We start from the raw sequence: 23,075 nt of genomic DNA, 5'->3' as shown, positions 1-23,075 counted from the left end.
TATGAAGCACAGCAGCCAATTTGTACACAGCAAGCTCCCGTAAACAGCAATATGATAATGACCAGATAATGTTTTTTTTTAGTAATATTGGTTGAGGCATAAATATTAGCCAGGATATCAACTTCTTACCTCTGTCCCCACTTCCTACACAAACCATCCTTAATGCTGCTTTGTACCTGATTATAGATTTTGTCCTCTGATTTGTGCCACTTGGTAGTTTTGCTTTCCTGAATTCATTTCACTTCGGTTTCCAGCTAGCAGAGGTGAGCTTATTCCTGTCTGCATAGGTCACTGAATCTCCTTTGGAGGTGGAATCTACTGCCTACCCAGCTCCTCACCAGCCACCTCATTCATAAATAGCTGCCGTAATGCTCGAGACTGACCAGCACAGCTCCCAACCCTGACCTGTAGTTTACATAAGAACTAGGAGCAGGCAATTCAGCCCCTCGAGCCTGCCCCGCCATTCAATACGATCATGGCTGATCTCATTTCAGCCTCAACTCCAATTTCCCGCCCTCTCCTTGTAACCTTTCAACCCATTACTAATTAAAAATCTGTCTATCTCCTCAAATTTATTCAGCGTCCTGGCATCCACTGCACTCTGAGGTAGTGAATTCCACAGATTCACAACCCTTTGAGAAAAGTAATTCCTCCTCATCTCTGATTTAAATCTACCACCCCTTAGCCTAAAACTATGGCCTCTCGTTCTAGAATGCCCCACAAGAGGAAACATCCGCTCCACGTCTACTTTGTCTATCCCCTTTAGCATCTTATATATTTCAATTAGATCTCCTCTCATCCTTCTAAACTCTAGCAAGCATGGGCCTAAACTGCTCAATCTCTCCTCATAAGACAAGCCCCACATCTCTGGAATCAATCTAGTGAACCTCCTCTGAACCGCCTCCAATGCAACTACATCCTTCCTCAAGGGGACCAAAACTGTGCACAGTGCTCCAGGTGCGGTCTCACCAATGCCTTGTACAGTTGCAACAACACGTCCCTATTTTTATACTCTCTTCCTTTAGCAATGAATGCCAAAATTCCATTTGCCTTCATTATTACCTGCTGTACCTGCATACTAGCTTTCAGCGATTCATGCATGAGGACACCCAGATCCCTTTGCATGGAAGCATTCTGAAGTTTCCCTCCATTTAAATAATAAGTCGCCTTTTTTTTCTTCCGACTAAAATGGATAACCTCACACTTAAACTCTCTGCCAAATTTTGGCCCATTCACCTAACCTGTCCATATCCATTTGTAAATTTCTTATTTCTTCATTGCAACTTACTTTCCCACCTATTCTGGTGTCATCTGCAAATTTAGCTATAGTACCTTCTATCCCTGAATCCAAGTCATTAATATAGATTGTAAATAGTTGGGGTCCAATGATCGAACCCTGTGGCACCCCACTAGTTACAGCTTGCCATCCAGAAAAAGACCCATTTATCCCGACTCTCTGCTTTCTGTTGGTTAGCCAATCCTCTATCCAAGCTAATATATTATCCGTGTGATCTTATCTTGTGTATTAATCTTTTGTGCGGCACCTTATCAAAGGCCTTCTGGAAGTCCAGATATACTACGTCTACAGGATCCCCATTATCCACTTTGCTTGTCACATCTTCAAAGGACTCTAGCAAATTAGTCAAACACGATTTACTCTTCATAAAACCATGCGGACTCTAATGGATTGCATTTTGACTTTCCAAATGCCCCATTCCTACTTCCTTAATAATGGATTCTAACAATTTCCCACTGACAGACGTTAAACTAACTGGTCTATAGTTTCCTACTTTCTGCCTGCACCACCGCCCCCCACCTTTTTTTGAATAAGGGTGTTATATTAGCATTTTTGCAATCCACTGGAACCTTTCCAGAATCCAGGGAATTTTGGAATATTTTAATCAATGCATCTGCTATTCCGCTGCCACTTCCTTTAAGACCCTGGGATGTAGGCCATTAGGCTCTGGGAACTTGTCACCCTTTAATCCCAATAGTTTGCTCAGTACTTTTTCTTTAGTGATGATGATTGTTCTAAGTTCCTTCATTTTCTACACCTTCTGCACTACCTGTCCCTATTGGGGTGGTACTAGTGTCCTCCACTGTGAAAACTGAGGCAAAATATTGATAAAGCGTCTCTGCTGTTTCTGTGTTCCCCACTATTAACTCCCCAGTCTCAACCTCCAAGGGACCAACATTCACTTTAGCTACTGTCTTTCCTTTTATATACTTGTAGAAGCTTTTGCTATCAGTTTTTACATTTTGTGCTAGTTTTCTTTTATAATTTACCTTTGCTCTTTTTATCTTTTTTTAGTAGCCCTTTGTTGATCTTTAAAAGTTTCCCAATCTTCCAGCCTGCCACTGACCTTTGCAATTTGGTTTGCCTTAGTTTTTGCCTTTATGTTATCTTTAACTTCCTTGCTTAGCCATGGATGCTTTTTCCCCCTCTTAGCATCTTTCTGCCTCTTTAGGATATATTTTACTTGGGAGGAATTGAATATCTCCTTAAATATCTGCCACTGTTCATCAACTGTCCTACCTTGTAGTCTTCCTGCCCAGTCCACTAGAGCCAAATCTGCCCTCATGCCTATGTAGTTACCTTTGTTTAACTCCAGAACACTAGTGTGGAATTCAAGTTTCTCGCTCTCAAACTGAACTTGAAATTCTAGCATGCTATGATCACTCTTCCCTAGAGGATCCTTTACCATGAGATCATTAATTAATCCCATCTCATTACACAAAACCAAATCCAGAATAGCCTGCTCCCTGGTTGGTTCCACAACATATTGCTCCAAGAAACAATCTCTAATACACTTTACGAACTCTTCCCTGATGCTACCCTTGCCAATTTGATTAGTCCAGTCTACATGCATATTAAAATCACCCATGATTATTGCCTTTCTTACATGCACCCAGTACTTCCTGGTTTATACTGTGCCCTACTGCTGAACTACTGTTTGGGGACCTATAGATTACTCCCACCAGGGACTTCTTTCCCTTGCTATTTCTTATTTCTACCCAGACTGACTCTACGTCTTGCTCTCCTGTGCCTATATCATTCTGGAGCACTGATCTCTTCCTTTACTAACAAAGCTACACCACCTCCTTTTCCTTTCTGCCTATCCTTCCGAAACACTGAGTACCCTTGGATATTCAACTCCCAAACCTGTTCTCCCTGTAACCATGTCTCAGTAATCACCACCAAATCATACGCGCATTCAGATACAAAGCCTTTAAGTTTGCCCTATTGTCAATTTTCCCTTCTCTTATATGATTCTTATATTCAATGATTCAATATGGTGTTCACCCACTCTGTCCCTTCCTTTCACTTTTTGGTAACAATCAGCCTCGTCACTAACCTGCACTCTTGCCCTCTCCTTAAACTTTGATTTTTTATATTTCCATGCAACTGAACACCGCCCCCCCACTATTACATTAAGCACAAAAAGATTTAAACATTCTGCATGCATGTAACTAGTAGGAGGTACTTTTTGCTGAATCATTTAGGATTGACAGGAGTTAGATACATAAGGTTTGAAAGTAGTCTTGTCTCTCTCTACAACATCTGTAAAACCATGTATGATTAGAACCGGAGAATCTAAGAATGTAGGTTGTTTAATCTTGGATTGTGAAACATACATAGAAACTAGAAGCAGGAGTAGGCCATTCGGCCCTTCGAGCCTGCTCCGCCATTCATTATGATCATGGCTGATCATCCAACTCAATAGCCAACTCCCACTTTCTCCCCATATCCTTTGATCCGTTTCGCCCCAAGAGCTATATCCAACTCCTCCTTGAAAACATACAACGTTTTGGCCTCAAACCTTGAGAAAACACTTATTTCATTCCCTATCTGCCTTCTCAATGTTATTTAAGGAAGAGCCGGGAGCTCTTGATATCCTGACTAATATTTATTCCTCAACCAACATGGCTAAAAAGTGGTCATCGGTCATTATCACATTGCTGTTTGTGGGAGCTTGCTGTGCATAAACTGACTATACTTGGGGTGGGAGGGGTGAAATTCATTAGCTCTCAAGAGCTCTGGAACACCCTGAAGTTGTGGAAGATGCTAAAGAAATATCAATCCTTTTCCGCAGGGAAGTGATCTAGATTAGCAGTGAAAACAGACAATTTTTTTTTTAAGTAGATTTGCTTTTAGTTCTTCTTTCCTGTGTCCTTGTTAGAGACAAGGCAGCTCAAGTCTGCTGATTGGGTAAGATCTCTCCAGTAATAGGAGCCATGATTCTGCTAGTCGTGTGGCCTTCAGAGTGTTGCGAGGGAATGGTAGCCTTGATACTTCCTCTTGCATGTCTGATGTGGCTCCTAGATACAAAGTGTTGCCTTGATGACTCAGTGAATAGATGTGACCGGCAGCAATACAGACCAGAGAGGCCCCAAGTATCTGCTGAGAGTGGTGCTAGTGCAGGCATTGTTTGGTGTTCCTAGTGAATGAGACCATTAGCTATCTATTGAACCCAAAATGCAGATATTGCAAATAACTGACTCCTTACATAATGCCTGATAGTGTCTGGATTCTCGTGCCAAATGCCACAAGGTTGCTACACTTCTGCATTTTACAGCAGTGACTATCATTCAAAAACAAGTTTCGTGAGCTGTAAAGCATTTTGTAACATCCTGAAGCTGCGAAAGGCATTTTAGAAATTCAAGCGTTCCCTTTTTTTCCTTCACATAAATTTTACGCCGATTTACACATTCGGACCGATGAAAGGAAAAATAAATTAAAATAAAACAGATAGGTGGTCAACAGCTATGCCTGCAGCACTTGAGAAGGGATCACAAACATGAATCTCTCTGTCAGGACCTGTTAACCGCTGATTCTAATCAACCACTTCTTCCAGCAATTGGCTGCTCTCTGCACCTCCTGCTTTATTTGTCCTGTGTGTTCAGCCCAGACAGCGTTTGCCACCTGTTTTCCCCCTTTTGTCAGCTCCCGTTTAAGATTCAAGGATCTTTGAACTTGCTGCTGACAAAACGCAAGATTTTAAACCATGAAATAAATGGAAACACCTTGATTTTTTAAATTTGTTTTCAGTTTGTGTTGCATCGATAGATATGAACAATGGGGGTAATATTGAACAGTATAAGGGGAGTTTTCGAGTTTAACCGGAGCGGTGCCCGTTGGAAGGGTGTAGTAGTTTTACTCTGATTTTACCCCGGTTCGATTATTGTCCTCACACCATCCACACATGCACTTCGCAATAGGAGAGCGTAAGATAGTGATCAGGAATGTGATCACTGGCTGGTTTTATTTCCCCCCCCCTCCACTCCCTGTTCTGGGAAATAAAGGAAGAAAGAAAGGCTTCAATTTCTAAAGTGCCTAACCTCGCAAAGCAGTTCACAGAAGCATTTGACACTAAGCCACAAAAGGAGATATTAGAACACAAGACCAAAGCCATGGGCTATGAGGAGTGTCTTAAAGGAGAGGAGAGGCGGAGGGAGGGAGGGAATTCCAGAGCTTAGGGCCCCAGGCAGCTGAAGGAACATCCACCAGTGGTGGAGAGAGGAATGTACAAGAGGCCCGAATTGGAGGAGCAGCTAGGTGGTGGAGGATTGTAAAGCTGGAGGAGTTTACAGAGATAGGGAGGGGAAAGCCAAGGAGGAACTTGGGAATTTTAAAATGGAGGCGTTGCTGGAGTGTGAGCTAGTGTGCATCACCAAGCAACGGGGTGATCGGGGAATGGGACTTGATGCGAGCTGAGATACGGACAGTAGAGTTTTGGATAAGCTCAAGTGTTTTCCACAGTTTTTGAACCCAGACTCGAAAGACTGGTGAGGCTGTGTGAAAAGTGCTAACCTTTGGCTCGTGTCTTCTCATTGAAGCAAGGCGAGATTTCCCAGTGAGCATTCCAGCCTTTAGGGTCCAGCGCACAGGCAGACAAGAAAACTTGGCCGTGACTCTCGATCTGTAGAATTTTATTTTTGTTTAGAATATTAATGTGATTTTACTTCCTTTCTCCACAAGACCTGTCCTGCTGTCAACCCCAGGATGCTGAATGTTCACCTGGTGCCACACACTCACGATGATGTGGGCTGGCTTAAGACAGTGGATCAGTATTATTATGGAGGTGAATATATGCAAGTTTTTTTTTTTGACGACCAGGTAGCAGCTATAACTATGTACTAAGACACTCAGTACAGTACTGAGGGAGTTCTGCTTTGTCAGAGGTGGTGGCTTTCAGATCAGGTATAACGTTTCATGCTAGTATTGGAAGGAAGAGAATCCTCTCAGTGCCTTGGCCAACATTCCTCCCTGTGTGTGAGTGTTAAAATTTGAGCTAGGCAGTTGTGAAGTGAAATGAGGGAGCAGTCCTTACACACAGAGCAAAGTGAATATCTGGAACCCATTCTCCAAAAACGCTGGGACCATGGGAGCTTTCGAGACTGAGATTATTGTGGAGTAAGGGTGTTAAAGGATGTGGGAGCAAGAGTGGGTTAATGGGGTAGAGGTGCAGATAAGGCGTGGTTTAATCGAATGGCAGAACAGACTCAAAGGGCTGAATGGCCTCCGGCTCAAACATAATCTGTCCGCCTGTGTGTTCCTTTCTTGAGTCACTCAAGACAGGTGTGATGTTTTCAAAGATTTTTTAATGCTCCAGTTCAGTAAATAGTCTTTGCTTTCCCCACTCAGCCAATACTGGTATTCAACGTGCCGGGGTCCAGTACATCCTAGACTCTGTGATCCCGCAACTGCAAGCAGACCCGACCAAGAGATTTATCTATGTGGAGGTTGCCTTCTTCTATCGCTGGTGGAAGCAGCAGACTGACAGTATGAAGAAGCTGGTGAAACAGCTGGTCAGTGAAGGTACGTTGAAGTACAGACTCTGTGAGACCACAAGAGGCAGTGGGATCCTTCTCAAGGGCAATTAGGGATGGGCAATAAATGCTGTCCTTGCCAGTGATGCCCACATCCCATGAATGAATTAAAAAAGTGAATGTTTCAGACTCAAACACTTACCATGGACTGTATGTTGATGATTTTCTTTGGCGCTCTGTATGAGCCCAGCCACATTTTTTGTGCTATTTCTAGCGATATTGCCGATACATTGCATTGGATAGAACACTTGATTTCACTGCAGTACCAATCAACATTCCCAAGTTCCCAATGTCATAACTAAAGAAAAATCCCGTAGTGTATTTCCCCTATTCCGTGAAATTAAAAGTATGTAGCATCAGAGCAGGGGTCGGTTAGTGCGGTACATTGGGACACGGGTCGGCTAGTGCGGTACATCAGGACACGGGTCTGTTAGTGCGGTACATCGGGACACGGGTCGGTTAGTGCGGTACATCGGGACACGGGTCGGTTAGTGCGGTACATCGGGACACGGGTCGGTTAGTGCGGGACATTGGGACACGGGTCGGTTAGTGCGGTACATCAGGACACGGGTCGGCTAGTGCGGTACATCAGGACACGGGTCGGTTAGTGCGGTACATCGGGACAGGGGTCGGTTAGTGCGGTACATCAGGACACGGGTCGGTTAGTGCGGTACATCAGGACACGGGTCGGTTAGTGCGGTACATCGGGACACGGGTCGGTTAGTGCGGTACATCGGGACACGGGTCGGTTAGTCCGGTACATCGGGACACGGGTCAGGTCGTTCTGTGCATTAGTTCAGTATAACAACCTGGATTGTGAGCTCACCTGTAGAGCTTGAACCCACAACTTTCAGAGTCAAGTAGGAATCCCACTGAGCAACAGCAGCACTCAGTTTATCTTAGCTGGGTGGTAACTATCTAATCGCATGCTGGGCATTGAACCTGGGGCCTGCTAGTTTGAATGATTCACTCAGATGTCTCTTCCAACAACTGAAGCAGAGGAGGGGGTGAGTGTCAGACCAGTACTGAAGTTCGATCAGATTTTCTCAATTCTAAGCCAAGACTGTTTTGCTTCTGCAGGCAGGCTGGAGTTTGTTAACGGAGGCTGGTGCATGAATGATGAAGCAACCACCCACTACAATTCCATCATTGATCAAATGACCCTGGGCTTCCAATTTCTGAATGACACATTTGGAGAGTGTGGTCGACCCCGTGTGGCCTGGCACATTGACCCTTTTGGACACTCCAGGGAGCAGGCCTCCCTCTTTGCTCAGGTAGGAATGTTGGTCATTTTATTAATCAGTTATCTGTATAATTAAAGATACTATTCATGTCCACAAACCTCATTGTCACCATTTTTGATTTAGCAATTTAAAATGATAAAAGCCATGTCAACATTTCACATTCACGGTTGTATTTTGGTGGTCACGATGTTGTTGCAGCTTCTGGTCACTAGGTGGTATTTCCAGAGTGAGAGTGGGTGAAGTGGACGTACTGCACCCACAGAGGTAGTTAGTGGACAGGATGTGGGTTGTTGTCAGCTCATGTAGTAAGTTCCTAATTTTAACACTGCTGCTGGGATTGGAAATTTACACAATGGTGAGCTGAAGAAGCCAGGCACTTGTCAAAATGGAGAGAAGAAAAATGATAGCCCTTAGCGTAGCTGTTAGTGAATGGCTAGTTAACAGGCTAACTCTTGGTGTACTTGTTAGTGAATGGCTGGTTAACAGCGCTAACTCTTGGTGTACCTGTTAGTGTATGGCTGGTTAACAGTGCTAACTCTTGGTGTAACTTAGTGAATGGCTAGTTAACAGCGCTAACTCTTGGTGTAACTGTTAGTGAATGGCTAGCTAACAGCGCTAACTCTTGGTGTACATGCTAGTAAATATCTAGACAACCATTTTTGCAGAGATAATTTTTAAAAATTCATTCAAGGGATGTGGGCTTCGTTGGCTGGGCCAGCATTTATTGCCCATTGCTAATTGCCCTTGAGAAGGTGATGGTGAGCTGCCTTCTTGAACCGCTGCAGTCCATGTGGTGTAGGTACACCCACAGTGCTGTTAGGGAGGGAGTTCCAGGATTTTGACCCAGTGACAGTGAAGGAAAGGTGATATATTTCCAAGTCAGGTCAGGTTGTGAGTGGCTTGGAGGGGAACTTCCAGATGGTGGTGTTCCCATCTATCTGCTGCCCTTGTCCTTCTAGATGGTAGTGGCCGTGGGTTTGGAAGGTGCTGTCTGAGCAGCCTTGGTGAATTCCTGCAGTGCATCTTGTGGTTGGTGCACACTCTTGCTACTGTGCGTCGGCGGTGATAATCTTACACAGTGCAAGTTGTACTCTATTGTCCTCTCTGCAGATGGGGTTCGATGGCTTTTTCTTTGGCCGCCTTGACTATCAGGACAAGCAAAACCGAGAAGATCTGAAGGAAATGGAACAAATGTGGCGAGCCAGTGCAAATCTGCCAAAACCCAATGCTGACCTGTTCACAGGTTGTTCAAAATGTTTACTGTCTAATTCTTTTTCATCTTCAGCTACTGACACCACCATTTTGTACAAAATTGCCGAATTGAAAATGGTCTTTTGCAGTCATTTCTGCGGTAGTGGGAAATTATGATTAACTAGGGCAAGATCAATAGTAAGTACTGTAAATGCAGCTCAATGCTAGTGTGAGAGTAATGAGCAAGAAGGAAGGTTATCAGGAGTGAAGATAAAAACGATGGGTGTTGGTTGGATTTGGAGATAGAAAGTAGGGGAATTAGATCATTGGATACGGTAGCATAGTGGTTATATAATCGGACTAGCAATTCAGAGGCCTGGACGATTGATCCAGAGACACGAGTTCAAATCCCACAATGGAGAGTTTAAATTCAATTGATCAAATAAATCTGGAATAAAAAGTTAGTATCGGTAATGGCGAGCACAAAACTATCAAATTGTCATTAAAAACCCATTGGGTCACTAAAGGGAAGGAAATCTGCTGACCTTAGCTGATATGGCTTATATGAGGTATGAGACTCCAGACCCACCACAATGTGGTTGACTCTTAGTAGCCCTTGAAGTGGCCTAGCACAGCGTCCAGTTATATTCAAGAAGACGGCTGACCAGCGCCTTCTTCAGGGCAGTTCGGGAAGGGCAATAATTGCTGAGCCTTGCCAGTGACGCTCACGTCTCTGAATTCATTTTTTAAAATGACAGTTGGGTTTGGAGATGGAAGCAGAGTAAGTTAAAATGATAGTTGGGGGGTGGGTGGGGGCAAAGGAATGATAGGAAAAACTCGATAAAGCTTTTCTATTTGGGTTACACAATAAGAAATGAACTGTGGTGAAAAGGATTGAACTGAAAGTTACTCTGAATATCATCGGGCTCTTCACCATAATTATCTTTTAGTTTATTTGGTCAGAAGAATCATCCTGTATTTTATGTTAATGCTTCTTGCATCTTTTTCTAGGTGTTCTTCCCAATGGCTATAACCCTCCCAGTAAGCTCTGCTGGGATGTGCTTTGTTCAGATGAGCCCATCAAAGACAATAAAGATATGGATGAGTATAATGTGGACCAAATCGTTTCCTATTTCATACAAACTGCACGCAAGCAGGTGAGTTCTGGTTCTTTACACACTGATTCATGTCAGACATGAGATTCCCTGACTGTTCGGTGGGTATTTGGAGTCACCGATAAATCGTCCAGAAATACACTGACCCTTCATAACGGAGACCGTGAAACATCAACCAGAGTTCCTGCTCCTCCCTCCTTGCCGGAGTGTCATGTTGAGGGTGCAGGAGAGGGTGGGCTTAGCTGTGATGCCTGCCAGAGTCAAACAGGTGGGCACAAACCTGCTCCTAGTCTTCACCAGAGATTGCCCAGGAGAACACTTCCCACTGACTTTCTGTTTAACACCCCTCCTCGTTGGGAGGTGCGACAGCCTTCACTCCTTGCCCATCCACTCAATACACCTCCCATTAGGAGCAAAGTGCAGCCAGTCTTGGCTTTATAAATGTCCAGCTCTCCTTACAAAATCACTTTTCTCTTTGTCGGGCAAGATCTTCTCCCCTCTTTCCCGTGAGGGGTTTGGGGGGCAGTGTGACCTATCTCCTAACAGTACTACTCTGTATAGAGCTGCTGAGGGAAGGGGCATATAAGACATTGTGAAAATTCTGGTTTCCACCCAGTATCTCTCCCCGTGGGGGTCAATCAGATCGGGGACTGTTTCACGTCAAAATGTGTTCAGGATTTTTTTTAAAACCGCAGCTTAGCTCACCGACAACACGACCCAACACCATCTCAAAAGAGGACATGAATGCTCCCAATTGTAAGTGGCCAGCTCCCCCGTTTCTGTGAGCCCACTATTGTGAACAATGCAGAATGATGCATTGTTCTGCTATACTCAGGTTCAGCACCTCAATAAATAATCCAGTAAAATGACTAACCCAATAACAGGCCTGACTGTACTCGTGGATCATTGCTGGTACAGAATGTCGCATCTCCCTTTAGAATCAGACATCGCATTTCAAAAGTCGCTTGCACATCAATTGTAAAACGATAAAGAGAGGAGGCCATTCAGTCCATTGTGCCTGTGCTGGTTCTTTGGTAGATCTTCTGATTGGTTCCACTCCCCTTCTCTTTCCTCAAAGCCCTGCAGCTTTTAAAAAAAAATTTTCCAGTATTTATTCAATTCCCTTTTGAACCTTTCAATTGAATTTTCTTCCACTGCCCTTCCTGGCAATGCATTCCAGATCACAACAACTCACTGTGTTTAAAGTCTCCTCGAGCCACCTTCTGTTCTTTTGTCAATCACCTTCAACTAACCCTTAAACATTTCAGGATTTTGAACGATTACTGAAGTTAACCCTCCCTGCTGTAGGAAGCACAATCCCACCTTCTCCAATATCTCCGTGTAACTGAAGCCCCTCATCCCAGTTACTATTCCAGTAAACCTCCTCTGAACCTCCTTAAGGAAACCTCCTTACTTTTCCCACAATTGGACAGAATACTCCAGCAGGGGCCTAACCAGTGATATATAAAGATTTATGGCAGCAGATCTAAAATTCTCAAGTGTTTTGGGGTGTTGTAACATGAAAATAACTGTGTCAATGTCAAAAATGCTGGAAAAACTCAGCAGGGTCTGGCAGCATCTGTGGAGAGAGGAACAGAGTTAAGGTTTCGAGTCCGTATGACTCTTCTTCAGATTCGAAACATTAACTCTGTTTCACTCTCTGCAGATGCTGCCAGACCTGCTGAGTTTTTCCAGTGTTTTCTGTTTTTATTTCAGGTTTCCGGCATCCACTGTATTTTGCTTGATATGACTATGTAAATGCTATTGTGAGTGAATGTTTAATAGAGTGTTCCCTACCTTAAGGCGAAGCATTACAGAACCAAGCACATCATCATGACTATGGGATCAGATTTCCACTTTCAAGACGCGAACATGTGGTACATGAATCTAGACAAGCTCATCAAATATGTGAATGCTGCGGTAAGGTCACTGCAAAACTCTCGTCTGTTCACTTTTTAATCGACTGTTTGCGCACCATCCTCGCTTACAGTCTCCCTGTGCTCTACGTCTTCCTCTAGTTTACAGTCTCCCTGGGCCTGCACCATCCTCGCTTACAGTCTCCCTGGGCCCTGCACCATTCCCCAGTTTACAGTCTCCCTGGGCCCCACATCATCATCATTTACACTCTCCCTGGGCCCTACACCATCCTCGCTTACAGTCTCTCTGGGCCCTGCACCATTCCCCAGGTACAGTCTCCCTGGGCCCTACACCATCCTCGTTTACAGTCTCTCTGGGCCCTGCAGCATTCCCCAGTTTACAGTCTCTCTGGACCTGCACCATTCCGCAGTTTACAGTCTCTCTGGGCCTGCACCATTCCCCAGTTTACAGTCTATCCGGGCCTGCACCATTCCCCAGTTTACAGTCTTTCTGGGCCTGCACCATTCCCCAGTTTACAGTCTCTCTGGGCCTGCACCATTCCCCAGTTTACAGTCTCTCTGGGCCTGCACCATTCCCCAGTTTACAGTCTCTCTGGGCCTGCACCATTCCCCAGTTTACAGTCTATCCGGGCCTGCACCATTCCCCAGTTTACAGTCTCTCTGGGCCTGCACCATTCCCCAGTTTACAGTCTCTCTGGGCCTGCACCATTCCCCAGTTTACAGTCTCTCTGGGCCCTACACCCATCCCCAGTTTACAGTCTCTCTGGGCCCTACACCCATCCCCAGTTCATACCCCAAAGTCCCCTTTTACGATGCTGTCAAAGCTATTTTTGAGGAGGTTTCGGGTTCAGAGTTGGATCATTCAGTGTAAAGTCCTGGAACAGGGAACCATTTAACATTCCCTTGTTCATTTGTAGGAGCCAAGTGTAACTGAATAAACTTTGGTCCACCTATCTCTCCAGGTTTGTGTTTTCTCCACAGTTAATTTGGAGGGGTGGGGTGGTGATCAGCTACCTCCCCACCCAATGGTCCTCCATGGGTCCAGGCAGCAGGTGTACCCTTAGGCTGCTTGACCTTACAGAGAATCAAACAGCAAAGTCTTGCATTTGCATATGGATGTACACTTTACAGATATTGATCAGGACTGGGATCAGGCTGTCTTCCCCCTCACTCCTCCCTTCCCCAGCTGGAGTGAGAACTCCAATTATAATGCACCAACCCTGACTGAAGCGAGCTAACACAGCGCAGACTAGGAGGTAAGGCCACCTGCTTCTGGGCAACGTGTTTTAGCTCACACCTTTATCCATGAAGCTCAGAGCCCTTGGGTGTGATGTGGTATGTACTAAATCTGCCACAGTGACGGCATATCAGGAGCACAGCAACCATTGCCTCTCATCATTCACACGGAATTGGATGGGTATATGGGTGGTCTATTGGATGCTGACTCTGTATCTCCTGTCTTTATTTATTCATTTGTTTGTCTCATTTATTCCTCAACCAACACCTGAAGACAAGTCATCCAGTCATTGCCATGTTGGTGTTTGTGGCCGCTTGCTGTGTACAAATTGGCTGCTGCATTTCCTACATTACTTCATTGGTTGTGAAAGCACTTTGGGATAGCCTGACGATGCGGAAGGACACTGTAGATATGCAAGTTATTTTGTCACCTGACTACTGGGCGTGTTCCCAAGCGGGTATTGTCAGATTGAGATTGTGACTCAGATACTGTCCACGCACCTTCCTTCCATTACTGAAGGTTTTTTTTTGCAGTTTCTAAACACACTTGTCAGATCGGGGAGTCCTTACCCAGTCCTGTTCCTCTGTAGACATCAGGGGCATGTAATGGGCTCAGCTTGTGCAAAGTCTCATTGCTCTTGGAGGATGAAAATATTAACGGAAACCTCTTGTTTGTTTGTAACCAGCAAAACACTGGGAGTGATGTCAATGTGCTCTACTCCACCCCATCCTGCTATCTGTATGAACTAAACAAGGCAAACCTGACCTGGTAAGTCTCAATCTGGGTTTCTGCTCTCTTCCCCTTACTCCCTGAATGTTGACTCTCACTGCTGCACAGTCTCACAGGCAGTAGCAGCCCTGGTCGAGTTGCTAGGAATACAGGATTTGCTAAAGAAGACCAGGGGCTATCTCATACCCCTTCTACCATCCTGATTGTCAGATGATGCAATGATAGAATTGTTGCCTAACCACAGTGACCAATCTCTCTCAATGAGTCTATAACAGACCCAGACATGAAGTGAGGAAAACCCCCAGTGCTGGAGAGACCCGGGAACCAGAGCTCCGGAGTTACCTGTTCCTCCCGGACATACTCCACTCACCACACGTCAGGCCTCAAACTTATCTGAAACTAAATCCCAATATTTTTAATGGAGAGGTCAGCCCAGCCACTCAGCATCTTGTAAACCAAGCGTGATATCGCGCTGAGCACAGCACAGTGTATTCCCAAATGACAGCTCTTCCGTAATGGCACACCCTCGCTGTCAATATCACACTTAACTTCCTGTCACACTACACTCACACTCCTATTGTTATCAAACAGCGTATTCCACAATTGCTGTAAGCAACACCCTTGGGAGGTCTGCTAATTTTACATTAATTAATTTTAAAACATTCAATAAAAATAATATTAAAAGTATGTCACCCACTTAAGACAACCATTTTCTGGCTGTCAGGGAAAGTGTTGGATATGAGCAGTATAACTGCAGCCTTCAAACCCTCTGGTTTTTAAAAAATTATCCCTTGTAGGTCAGTGAAGTCCGATGATTTCTTCCCGTATGCGGATGGTCCCCATCAGTTCTGGACGGGTTACTTCACCAGTCGCCCGGCTTTGAAACGATACGAGAGACTGAGTAACAATTTCCTCCAGGTGAGCAGGATTTCGACACACGGATTATTATCCTTGTCTCTGGTTTGTAGATCCCTCAATTTCTTTCACTCAGTGTGTGGGTTTGTGGTTCGATTTCGATCTGCAGACGTTCAGTAGAAGCTCCACAAAAAATACTTTCCATTTCAAGAGGAAATGAATTGGGATTAAGGAATGGAGGCGGCAGTGAGCTGCGCGGGAGCCTCCCGGGCGACAGTGAGCTGCGCGGGAGCCTCCCGGGCGGCAGTGAGCTGCGCGGGAGCCTCCCGGGCGGCAGTGAGCTGTGCAGGAGCCTCCCAGGCGACGGTGAGCTGCGCGGGAGCCTCCCGGGCGGCAGTGAGCTGCGCGGGGGCCTCCCGGGCGACAGTGGGCTGCGCGGGAGCCTCCCGGGAGACAGTGAGCTGCACGGGGGCCCAGGCGACACCCCACAAGTTCAACAAAGGGTTTGAGCCCATGATCCTCCCATTAAAGAGGTTTGAGCCATAACTCAGCATCTGAACATTCCACAATATAGAGTCACTAACATGTGACAAACACCCCAGATTCTGCAGTAAATGGAATTAAGGAAGGAGACCTTGATGGAACATTAGGATGGTGATTGGGAAGTTGTGAGGGGTTCTTTCATTAGTCAGTAAGTTACTGTCTCTAACATATCTTTCCTTTCTAGGTCTGCAATCAGTTGGAAGTTTTGGGGGCCTCGGGTTCTCGCAGTGGCTCTTACGGCGTGGGAGACAGCTCTGTACTGAGTGAGTCCGAGTCCCTGGTCTATATGTCCCCACCTGTATCTCAGGAAAGCTACGACTTTACAATGGGTGGCAGCAATGTGCAAGGCTCCAACCACTGGTTTCCTGGTCTGAGACTCTCTGTGTGGAGAGGGGCAGTACCTGGTCTGAGGCTCTCAGTGTGGAGAGATAGTTCCTGGTCTGAGGCTCTCTGTGTGGGGAGGGACATTTCCTGGTCTGAGGCACGTTGTGTGGGGAGGGACAGTTCCTGGTCTGAGGCACGTTGTGTGGGGAGGGACAGTTCCTGGTCTGAGGCACGTTGTGTGAGGAGGGACAGCTCCTGGTCTGAGGCTCTCTGTGTGGAGAGGGACAGTTCCTGGTCTGAGGCACTCTGTGTGGTGAGGGACAGTTCCTGGTCTGAGGCTCTCTGTGTGGAGAGGGACAGTTCCTGGTCTGAGGCACTCTGGAGAGGGACAGTTCCTGGTCTGAGGCTCTCTGTGTGGAGAGGGACAGTTCCTGGTCTGAGGCTCTCTGTGTGGAGAGGGACAGTTCCTGGTCTGAGGCTCTCTGTGTGGAGAGGGACAGTTCCTGGTCTGAGGCTCTCTGTGTGGAGAGGGACAGTTCCTGGTCTGAGGCTCTCTGTGTGGGGAGAGACAGTTCCTGGTCTGAGGCTCTCTGTGTGGAGAGGGACAGTTCCTGGTCTGAGGCTCTCTGTGTGGAGAGGGACAGTTCCTGGTCTGAGACTCTCTGTGTGGAGAGTGACAGTTCCTGGTCTGAGGCACTCTGGAGAGGGACAGTTCCTGGTCTGAGGCTCTCTGTGTGGAGAGGGACAGTTCCTGGTCTGAGGCTCTCTGTGTGGAGAGAGACAGTTCCTGGTCTGAGGCACTCTGTGTGGAGAGGGACAGTTCCTGGTCTGAGGCACACTGTGTGGAGAGAGACAGTTCCTGGTCTGAGGCACTCTGTGTGGAGAGGGACAGTTCCTGGTCTGAGGCTCTCTGGAGAGAGACAGTTCCTGGTCTGAGGCTCTCTGTGTGGAGAGGGACAGTTCCTGGTCTGAGGCTCTCTGAAGAGAGACAGTTCCTGGTCTGAGGCTCTCTGTGTGGTGAGAGACAGTTCCTGGTCTGAGGCACTCTGGAGAGGGACAGTTCCTGGTCTGAGGCACTCTGTGTGGTGAGAGACAGTTCCTGGTCTGAGGCACTCTGGAGAGGGACAGTTCCTGGTCTGAGGCACTCTGGAGAGGGACAGTTCCTGGTCTGAGGCACTGTGTGTGGAGAGGGACAGTTCCTGGTCTGAGGCACTCTGGAGAGGGACAGTTCCTGGTCTGAGGCACTCTGTGTGGGGAGGGACAGTTCCTGGTCTGAGGCTCTCTGTGTGGAGAGGGACAGTTCCTGGTCTGAGGCTCTCTGTGTGGGGAGGGACAGTTCCTGGTCTGAGGCTCTCTGTGTGGAGAGGGACAGTTCCTGGTCTGAGGCACTCTGGAGAGGGACAGAGTACTGGGTCGGGAGATGCTCCCACCTGAAACCCTCAATTATTGATGCAAACTGATGTACCCGTTATTCACACTCCTATCATTCACCTCAATTTCCATATCGCACAGCCCCAAACATGTGGCTCATTTACACCACTGCCTATTGCACTGATTAAAACAACAGGAGGTTCCTCCTTTAATTGTCATACGGACTCGAAACGTTAACTGTGTTCCTCTCCGCAGGTGCTGTCAGACCTGCTGAGTTTTTCCAGCTATTTTTGTTTTTGTTTCAGATTTTCCAGCATCTGCTTTTATCCTTTAATTGTATTGTAGTCTTCATTCGTGCACCTAGGAATGCAATAGGTAACCCTCTAGCCTCTGAGTCAGAAGTTTGTGAGTTCAAGCCTCAATTCAGTGCAATTCACTCAATTCGACTAGCCTGGCACTCTCAGTGCACTACTGAGGGAGGGCTGTATTGTTGGAAGGTGTTTTTTGGAGGGCGATTGACATTCCTGGGACCACATCCCCCATAATCAGCAGGGAGCGGGAGAACAGAGACTATAAGGAAAATCCCCAATTAGGATTCTACGTAATGTTGTGCTGCAACTCTGCAGAGCTCTTCCAAACTAAGGACCTGGGGTTAGAGTTTCTGCTTTGGGTGTGATCGGTGATCCGGGTGCAAATTGAACAGGTTTGCAAATGGCCGGTGTAAAATCTACCATGGATCAGTGCAATTGGGCAGCGGTTTAGAACAAAATTCTTTATTTGCTTCAAAAAAAATTTAAACAAAACTCACTTAAATCAATGTCGAATTCACCTGCGAGTAACCCAATTTTAAGTGACTGAAAATGAATTTTTTTTTGAACTATACAGAATATTTACTGGTTACACTGGTGTCCGGTAGTCAGTTTCTTAGTAAGTTTAAAATGATATATTCAAGAGCTTCCGAAAGGTGCCGATCAATATCATTGCATATTAAAAGCAGATTAATTTGAAGAGCCTCCTTGAAGAGGTGTGAATGGGTACAATTAGAGGAAACTCGTTATGGTGATTAATTCAGTTTGGGGTTAGCTTCCGGTGCGCTGGTGTTTAAATTAGCACAAACGATCACGCATAGATCCTTGATTTTGTTTTTTGCACTGGATGTTCATTGCAGTTGAAACTCCAATATTTTTCCGCAGTGTTTTTGGTGATTTCAGGCAAAGTGCACTGAAAAAAAAAATCAACATAATCGAGAATAAATTCCCGATTTTAGCCATGTCCTGGTTTTTCTCTTCGAGAAGGAGAGGGAAAAGTGCTGAATCTCTCCCAGCACTTTGGGGTCAATGATATGCTGGGCTGGAACTCGGCACAGCGTAGAGTTGCTCTATCTTTAGCTGCCCTCTTTATGGCTTTTATTCTCACCAGTGTGGCTGAAGATAGGTGGATGACTCTTTTTGTGACTACGTGGATCTAACGATGTGTGTGGCGTTTTTTGATTTAGGGAAGGCGATGGGAGTGGCCCAGCATCACGATGCTGTCTCCGGGACAGAGAAGCAGCACGTTGCAGATGATTACGCCAAGAAGTTAGCCAAGGGCTGGGATCGGTGTGAGGTACGAGCAAAATCTGCCTCTGGACCAGATGAGCTATCTGAGGGAGGAAGAGGGAGAATGGAGAGTTACAGACCTGTTAGTTTGATGTCAGTAGTAGGGAAAATGCTAGAATCTATTACAAAGGACGTGATAACTGGATGTTTAGAAAAGAGTGGTAAAATTGGGCAGAGTCAACATGGATTTATAAAAGGGAAATCATGTTTGACAGACTTGTTGGAGTTTTTTGAGGATATTACTTGTAGTATTGATAAAGGAGAGCCAGTGGATGTGGTGTATTTGGATTTTCAGAAGGCTTCCAACCAGGAGGCTAGTAAACAAAATTAGGGTGCATGGGATTGGGGGAAATATACTATTATGGATTGAGAATTGGTTAACAGACAGAAAAAAACAGAAAGGCAGAATATTTCTTAAATGGTGAGAGGTTGGGAAGTGTGGGTGTCCAAAGGGACCTGGGTGTCCTTGTTCATGAGTCACTAAAAGTTATCAGGCAGGTGCAGCAAGCAATTAGGAAGGCAAATGGTATGTTGGCCTTCATCACAAGGGGATTTGAGTACAGGAGTAAAGATGTCTCGCTGCAATTGTATAGAGCCTTGGCAGAACAGGCTCGATGGGCTGAGTGGCCTACTCCTGTTCCTATGTTCCTCCCATACAGATTTTATAGAGAAGTCAAGGCCCATAGAGTGAGGGCGGGAGAGAAGGTAAATTGGTGAATTAGGGTCAGTTGACGCCAAAGTTGGGTTTTAAAAGCCTACAGCTGTAAGAAGCACATACGAAATAGGAGCAGCAGTAGGCTGCACTTGAATAGGATCATCGCTGTTTTCTACCTCAACTCCATTTACCCCCCAACTCCTCAAACCGCTTGATTCCCCCAGTGCCCCAAAATCTATCAATCTCCGTCTTGAATATACTCAATAACTGAGCATCCACAGCCCTCTGGGGTAAAGAATTCCAAAGATTCAGAACCCTCCGAGTGAAGACATTCCTCCTTATCTCAGTCCTATATGGCTGACTCCTTATTCTGAGACATTTAGGAAGGAAAGGCTGAGGAAAGGCAACTCCGAGAATGAATGAGTTGGGAGGAGGGGAAGGCGTAAAGACTGTTAAATCCAACACAACAAAGATGTAGGGAGACAGAAGAATGTCTACAGTGGTATACACGTAGCTTTTGGGGAACAAACTGAGGAAGTTCATAGGAGCACTGACCATAATAGTATTGAATAAATAGACAACAAAGGTTGAGATGTTGACCATCACATGGAGGAAGCTCTGAGAGAAGCCAAGGCTCAGAATGTATCTCACTAGTCCTACCATTCACCAAGCTGACCCAGCAGTGTTGGATTTAGCTGCCAGACTGGAAGTCTGCATCGGGTAGTAAAGACATCAGTGTATGGAAGTAGCCTTCTCAGTCACATCCTCATCACCCTACCGAAATCTGTCCTCCATAGCTGTGGTAGAAGAGACCTACCACAGTCCTTGTGAAGACAAGGTCTCATCTTCTTTGTGAGGATATCCTCCATCATGTAGAACATTATTTAGGGTGGACTAAAGACAGATCTAGCAACCTAAAACTAGGCATCTTTATTTGCTGTGGACCATCAGCGATGTGTTCACCTTCAGGGATTTGAGGCACATTCCTCACTCTTCAATTGGGATCAAGCCAGAAGACCAACGCTGGTTCGATCCAGATTGTAGAAGAGATGCTGTGAGCAGCACCAGATTTTCCCTAGATTGAGTGAAGCTGGCACTCAGGGCAAGTGAAGTTGAAGCCCAAGATCAGCCATGATCACATTGAATGGCGGAGCAGGCTCGACAGGCCATATGGTCTACTCCTCCTCCTATTCCTTCTGTATACTCCTCCTCCTGTTCCTTGTGTACCTTCAGCCTGAACAACAAAATTAGCAGTTCCACAACCAACAGATCTGGGCAAAGCTCTGTTGATCAACCAATGTCTAGTAGAGAATAGTGTGAACAGTCAGATATCGAATGGAAGGATGCAGCAGGTCCATGATGCAGTCACCCATCGCAACCCCAGACATCAGTGCAGAAGTTAGAGTAACTATCATCACTACCATAACCTTCCCTCCAACTTAAGGTCAGGAGCAGGACGGTTTACAGATGATTCCACAATGTTCAGCTCCATTTACAACCCCCTGATAATGAAGCAGCCCATTTCACCCTACAGCAGGACTTTGCTAATGTCCAGCCTTGAGCTGACAGGTAACATTAACATCATCTAAATGCCAAGGAATGACCACTCCCTCTCTATATGGCACATTCTATACACCGGGTGATGCTGAGGCACTAGGAACGCCTGTGATAAAGAATATAAAACTCAGTATTGCATTCAAAATACTTACAGTATTAATGAATTGGGAATTTGCTGTTGAAGTTGGTGCTGTGTTGCTTGCTTTATGTCATAGGTACTCATTAGCAACGCTCTGTCAAGTCTCAGTGGAATGAAACAGAATTTCATCTTCTGCAACAAACTCAACATCAGTGTCTGTCCTCGCATCGAAGAACTTGGCAAAGTAAGTTTGCAGCTGCTCAGTCAGCCTCTCCCTCACCTTCCACCCCACTGTCTGCTCCCTCTTTCTCCCCCTTGCCCTCCCTCGGTGTTTAACTTTTGATGTCAGATCACAGTGGATGTCATTTGAGTTCCTTTTTTTGCTTTTTATTTCCTGGGTGTTGTCACTGTTTTGGCAGGATTTAAAGTTTTCTGTTAACCCTGTGTCTGTCTGTATCTCCAGTTTACAGTTACTCTCTACAATCCCTTGGCTAGAGCAGTGAGTGTATATGTGAGAATCCCTGTTAACGGCACAGATTACACAGTTTCTGACCCCACAGGCAGCTCGGTACTAAACCAGGTAATGTAAACCTTCAAACAATATTTTTTAAGAACTACTTGGACATATCTGAAGGGTTTTAATTGTAATGCATCAAATCTGCTATTTTAGTGCTATTGTTATTTAACAGCTTATCTCAGTGATTCACCCTGAAGCCACTACTCAGAGTTGCAATATATAAAGATAATAAATATATAATAGTGTGTAACTTTTTGATAACTTCTCTTCCTTTCTGTCTCTCCCCCTCTGTGTTCTTTGTGTTTCTCTTTCTGTCTGTCTCTTCTTGTCACTGTCTCACTCTCTCGCTTTCCCTTTCTCTCTCACTCTCTGCCTTTGTCTGACCCTGACACACACTCTCTCTCCCCTCCCTCTGTTTTTTGTCTCTCTTTCTGTCCATCTCTGTCTCTCATTCTTTCTCTCTGTCTGTCACTGTCTTACTTTCTCTCTCTCTGTCCCTTTCTCTCTCTCTCTCTCTGCCTCTGTCTGACCCTGATACACACACTCTCTCTCTCTATCTGTCCCTCTCTCTATCTCTCTCTCTCTCCCTCTCTCTGTTCTTTGTGTGTCTCTTTCTGTCTGTCCCTGTCTCTCATTCTTTCTCTCTGTCCATCACTGTCTCTCTCACACTCACCTCTCTCTCTCTCTGTCCCGTTCTCACTCTCTCTCTGCCTCCTTCTGACCCTGACACACACACGCGCACTCTCTCTCTCTCTGTCCTTCACTCACTCACACTCTCTCTCTCAGGTTGTTGCCGTGTCAAATTTTACAAAGAAACTGCGGAAAGGCCGTGGCTATGCAGTGAACGAGCTGGTGTTCCCGGCCAGGGTTGCAGCATTGGGTTTTAGCACTTACAGTGTATCCAGGAAGTCAGACAGCTCTGTGTTTAGCAGACTGCTCAAGTCAGTGAGGAAACACCAGCACCAGAGAAAGGAAGGCCTCACAATTGAAAATAAGGTAAGCAGTCTATTCCATGGTGGAGTATTACAGAGCTGTCGATCCCTTGTGCTGTTTGATGCAGGGGTGCAGTTCCGTTGGGTCGGGGGTCATGATGTGGGTGTGAGTGTCCGTCCCTACACCAGGCTTCATGCACGAGCTTCAACAGTGAGAGTCTGCAGGCAATTTCACCGATGTAGAATCATAGACTCATACATCACAGGAGATGCCATTCAGCCCCATTGTGAATGTGCTGGCTCTTTGAAAGAGCTTCTCATTAGTTTCAATTTTCTGCGTTTTCCCTTTGCAAGTGTTTATGCAATGTCCTTTGTAAAGTTATTGTTCAATCTTTTAAGCAGTGCGCTTCAGATTATCAC

At 45.8% G+C, this 23,075-nt stretch overlaps 1 protein-coding gene across 4 annotated transcripts in view; it reads left to right on the top strand.

The window, feature by feature from the left end:
* Positions 1-23,075, top strand: part of man2b1 (mannosidase, alpha, class 2B, member 1) — a 38,551-nt gene that overhangs the window by 1,423 nt on the left and 14,053 nt on the right. Inside the window, exons 2-14 of one of the 4 annotated variants that reach the window (XM_078531339.1) lie at positions 5,981-6,083; positions 6,647-6,820; positions 7,912-8,105; positions 9,186-9,318; positions 10,278-10,423; positions 12,185-12,289; positions 14,181-14,263; positions 15,022-15,142; positions 15,807-15,885; positions 18,813-18,922; positions 21,343-21,450; positions 21,670-21,786; positions 22,510-22,719. In XM_078531339.1, the coding sequence (XP_078387465.1) occupies positions 5,981-6,083; positions 6,647-6,820; positions 7,912-8,105; positions 9,186-9,318; positions 10,278-10,423; positions 12,185-12,289; positions 14,181-14,263; positions 15,022-15,142; positions 15,807-15,885; positions 18,813-18,922; positions 21,343-21,450; positions 21,670-21,786; positions 22,510-22,719 (1,683 nt within the window). Of the gene's footprint in view, positions 1-5,980; positions 6,084-6,646; positions 6,821-7,911; positions 8,106-9,185; positions 9,319-10,277; positions 10,424-12,184; positions 12,302-14,180; positions 14,264-15,021; positions 15,143-15,806; positions 15,886-18,812; positions 18,923-21,342; positions 21,451-21,669; positions 21,787-22,509; positions 22,720-23,075 lie in introns of all 4 variants that reach the window. The other 3 variants (XM_078531338.1, XM_078531341.1, XM_078531340.1) reach the window with 3 other exon arrangements.

Source organism: Cetorhinus maximus, chromosome 28 (genome assembly GCF_964194155.1).
Source record: "Cetorhinus maximus chromosome 28, sCetMax3.hap1.1, whole genome shotgun sequence".
Classification (NCBI taxonomy): domain Eukaryota; kingdom Metazoa; phylum Chordata; class Chondrichthyes; order Lamniformes; family Cetorhinidae; genus Cetorhinus; species Cetorhinus maximus.
Note: the sequence above shows the minus strand (reverse complement) of the source record. Positions and strands in the feature narration are given on the sequence as shown.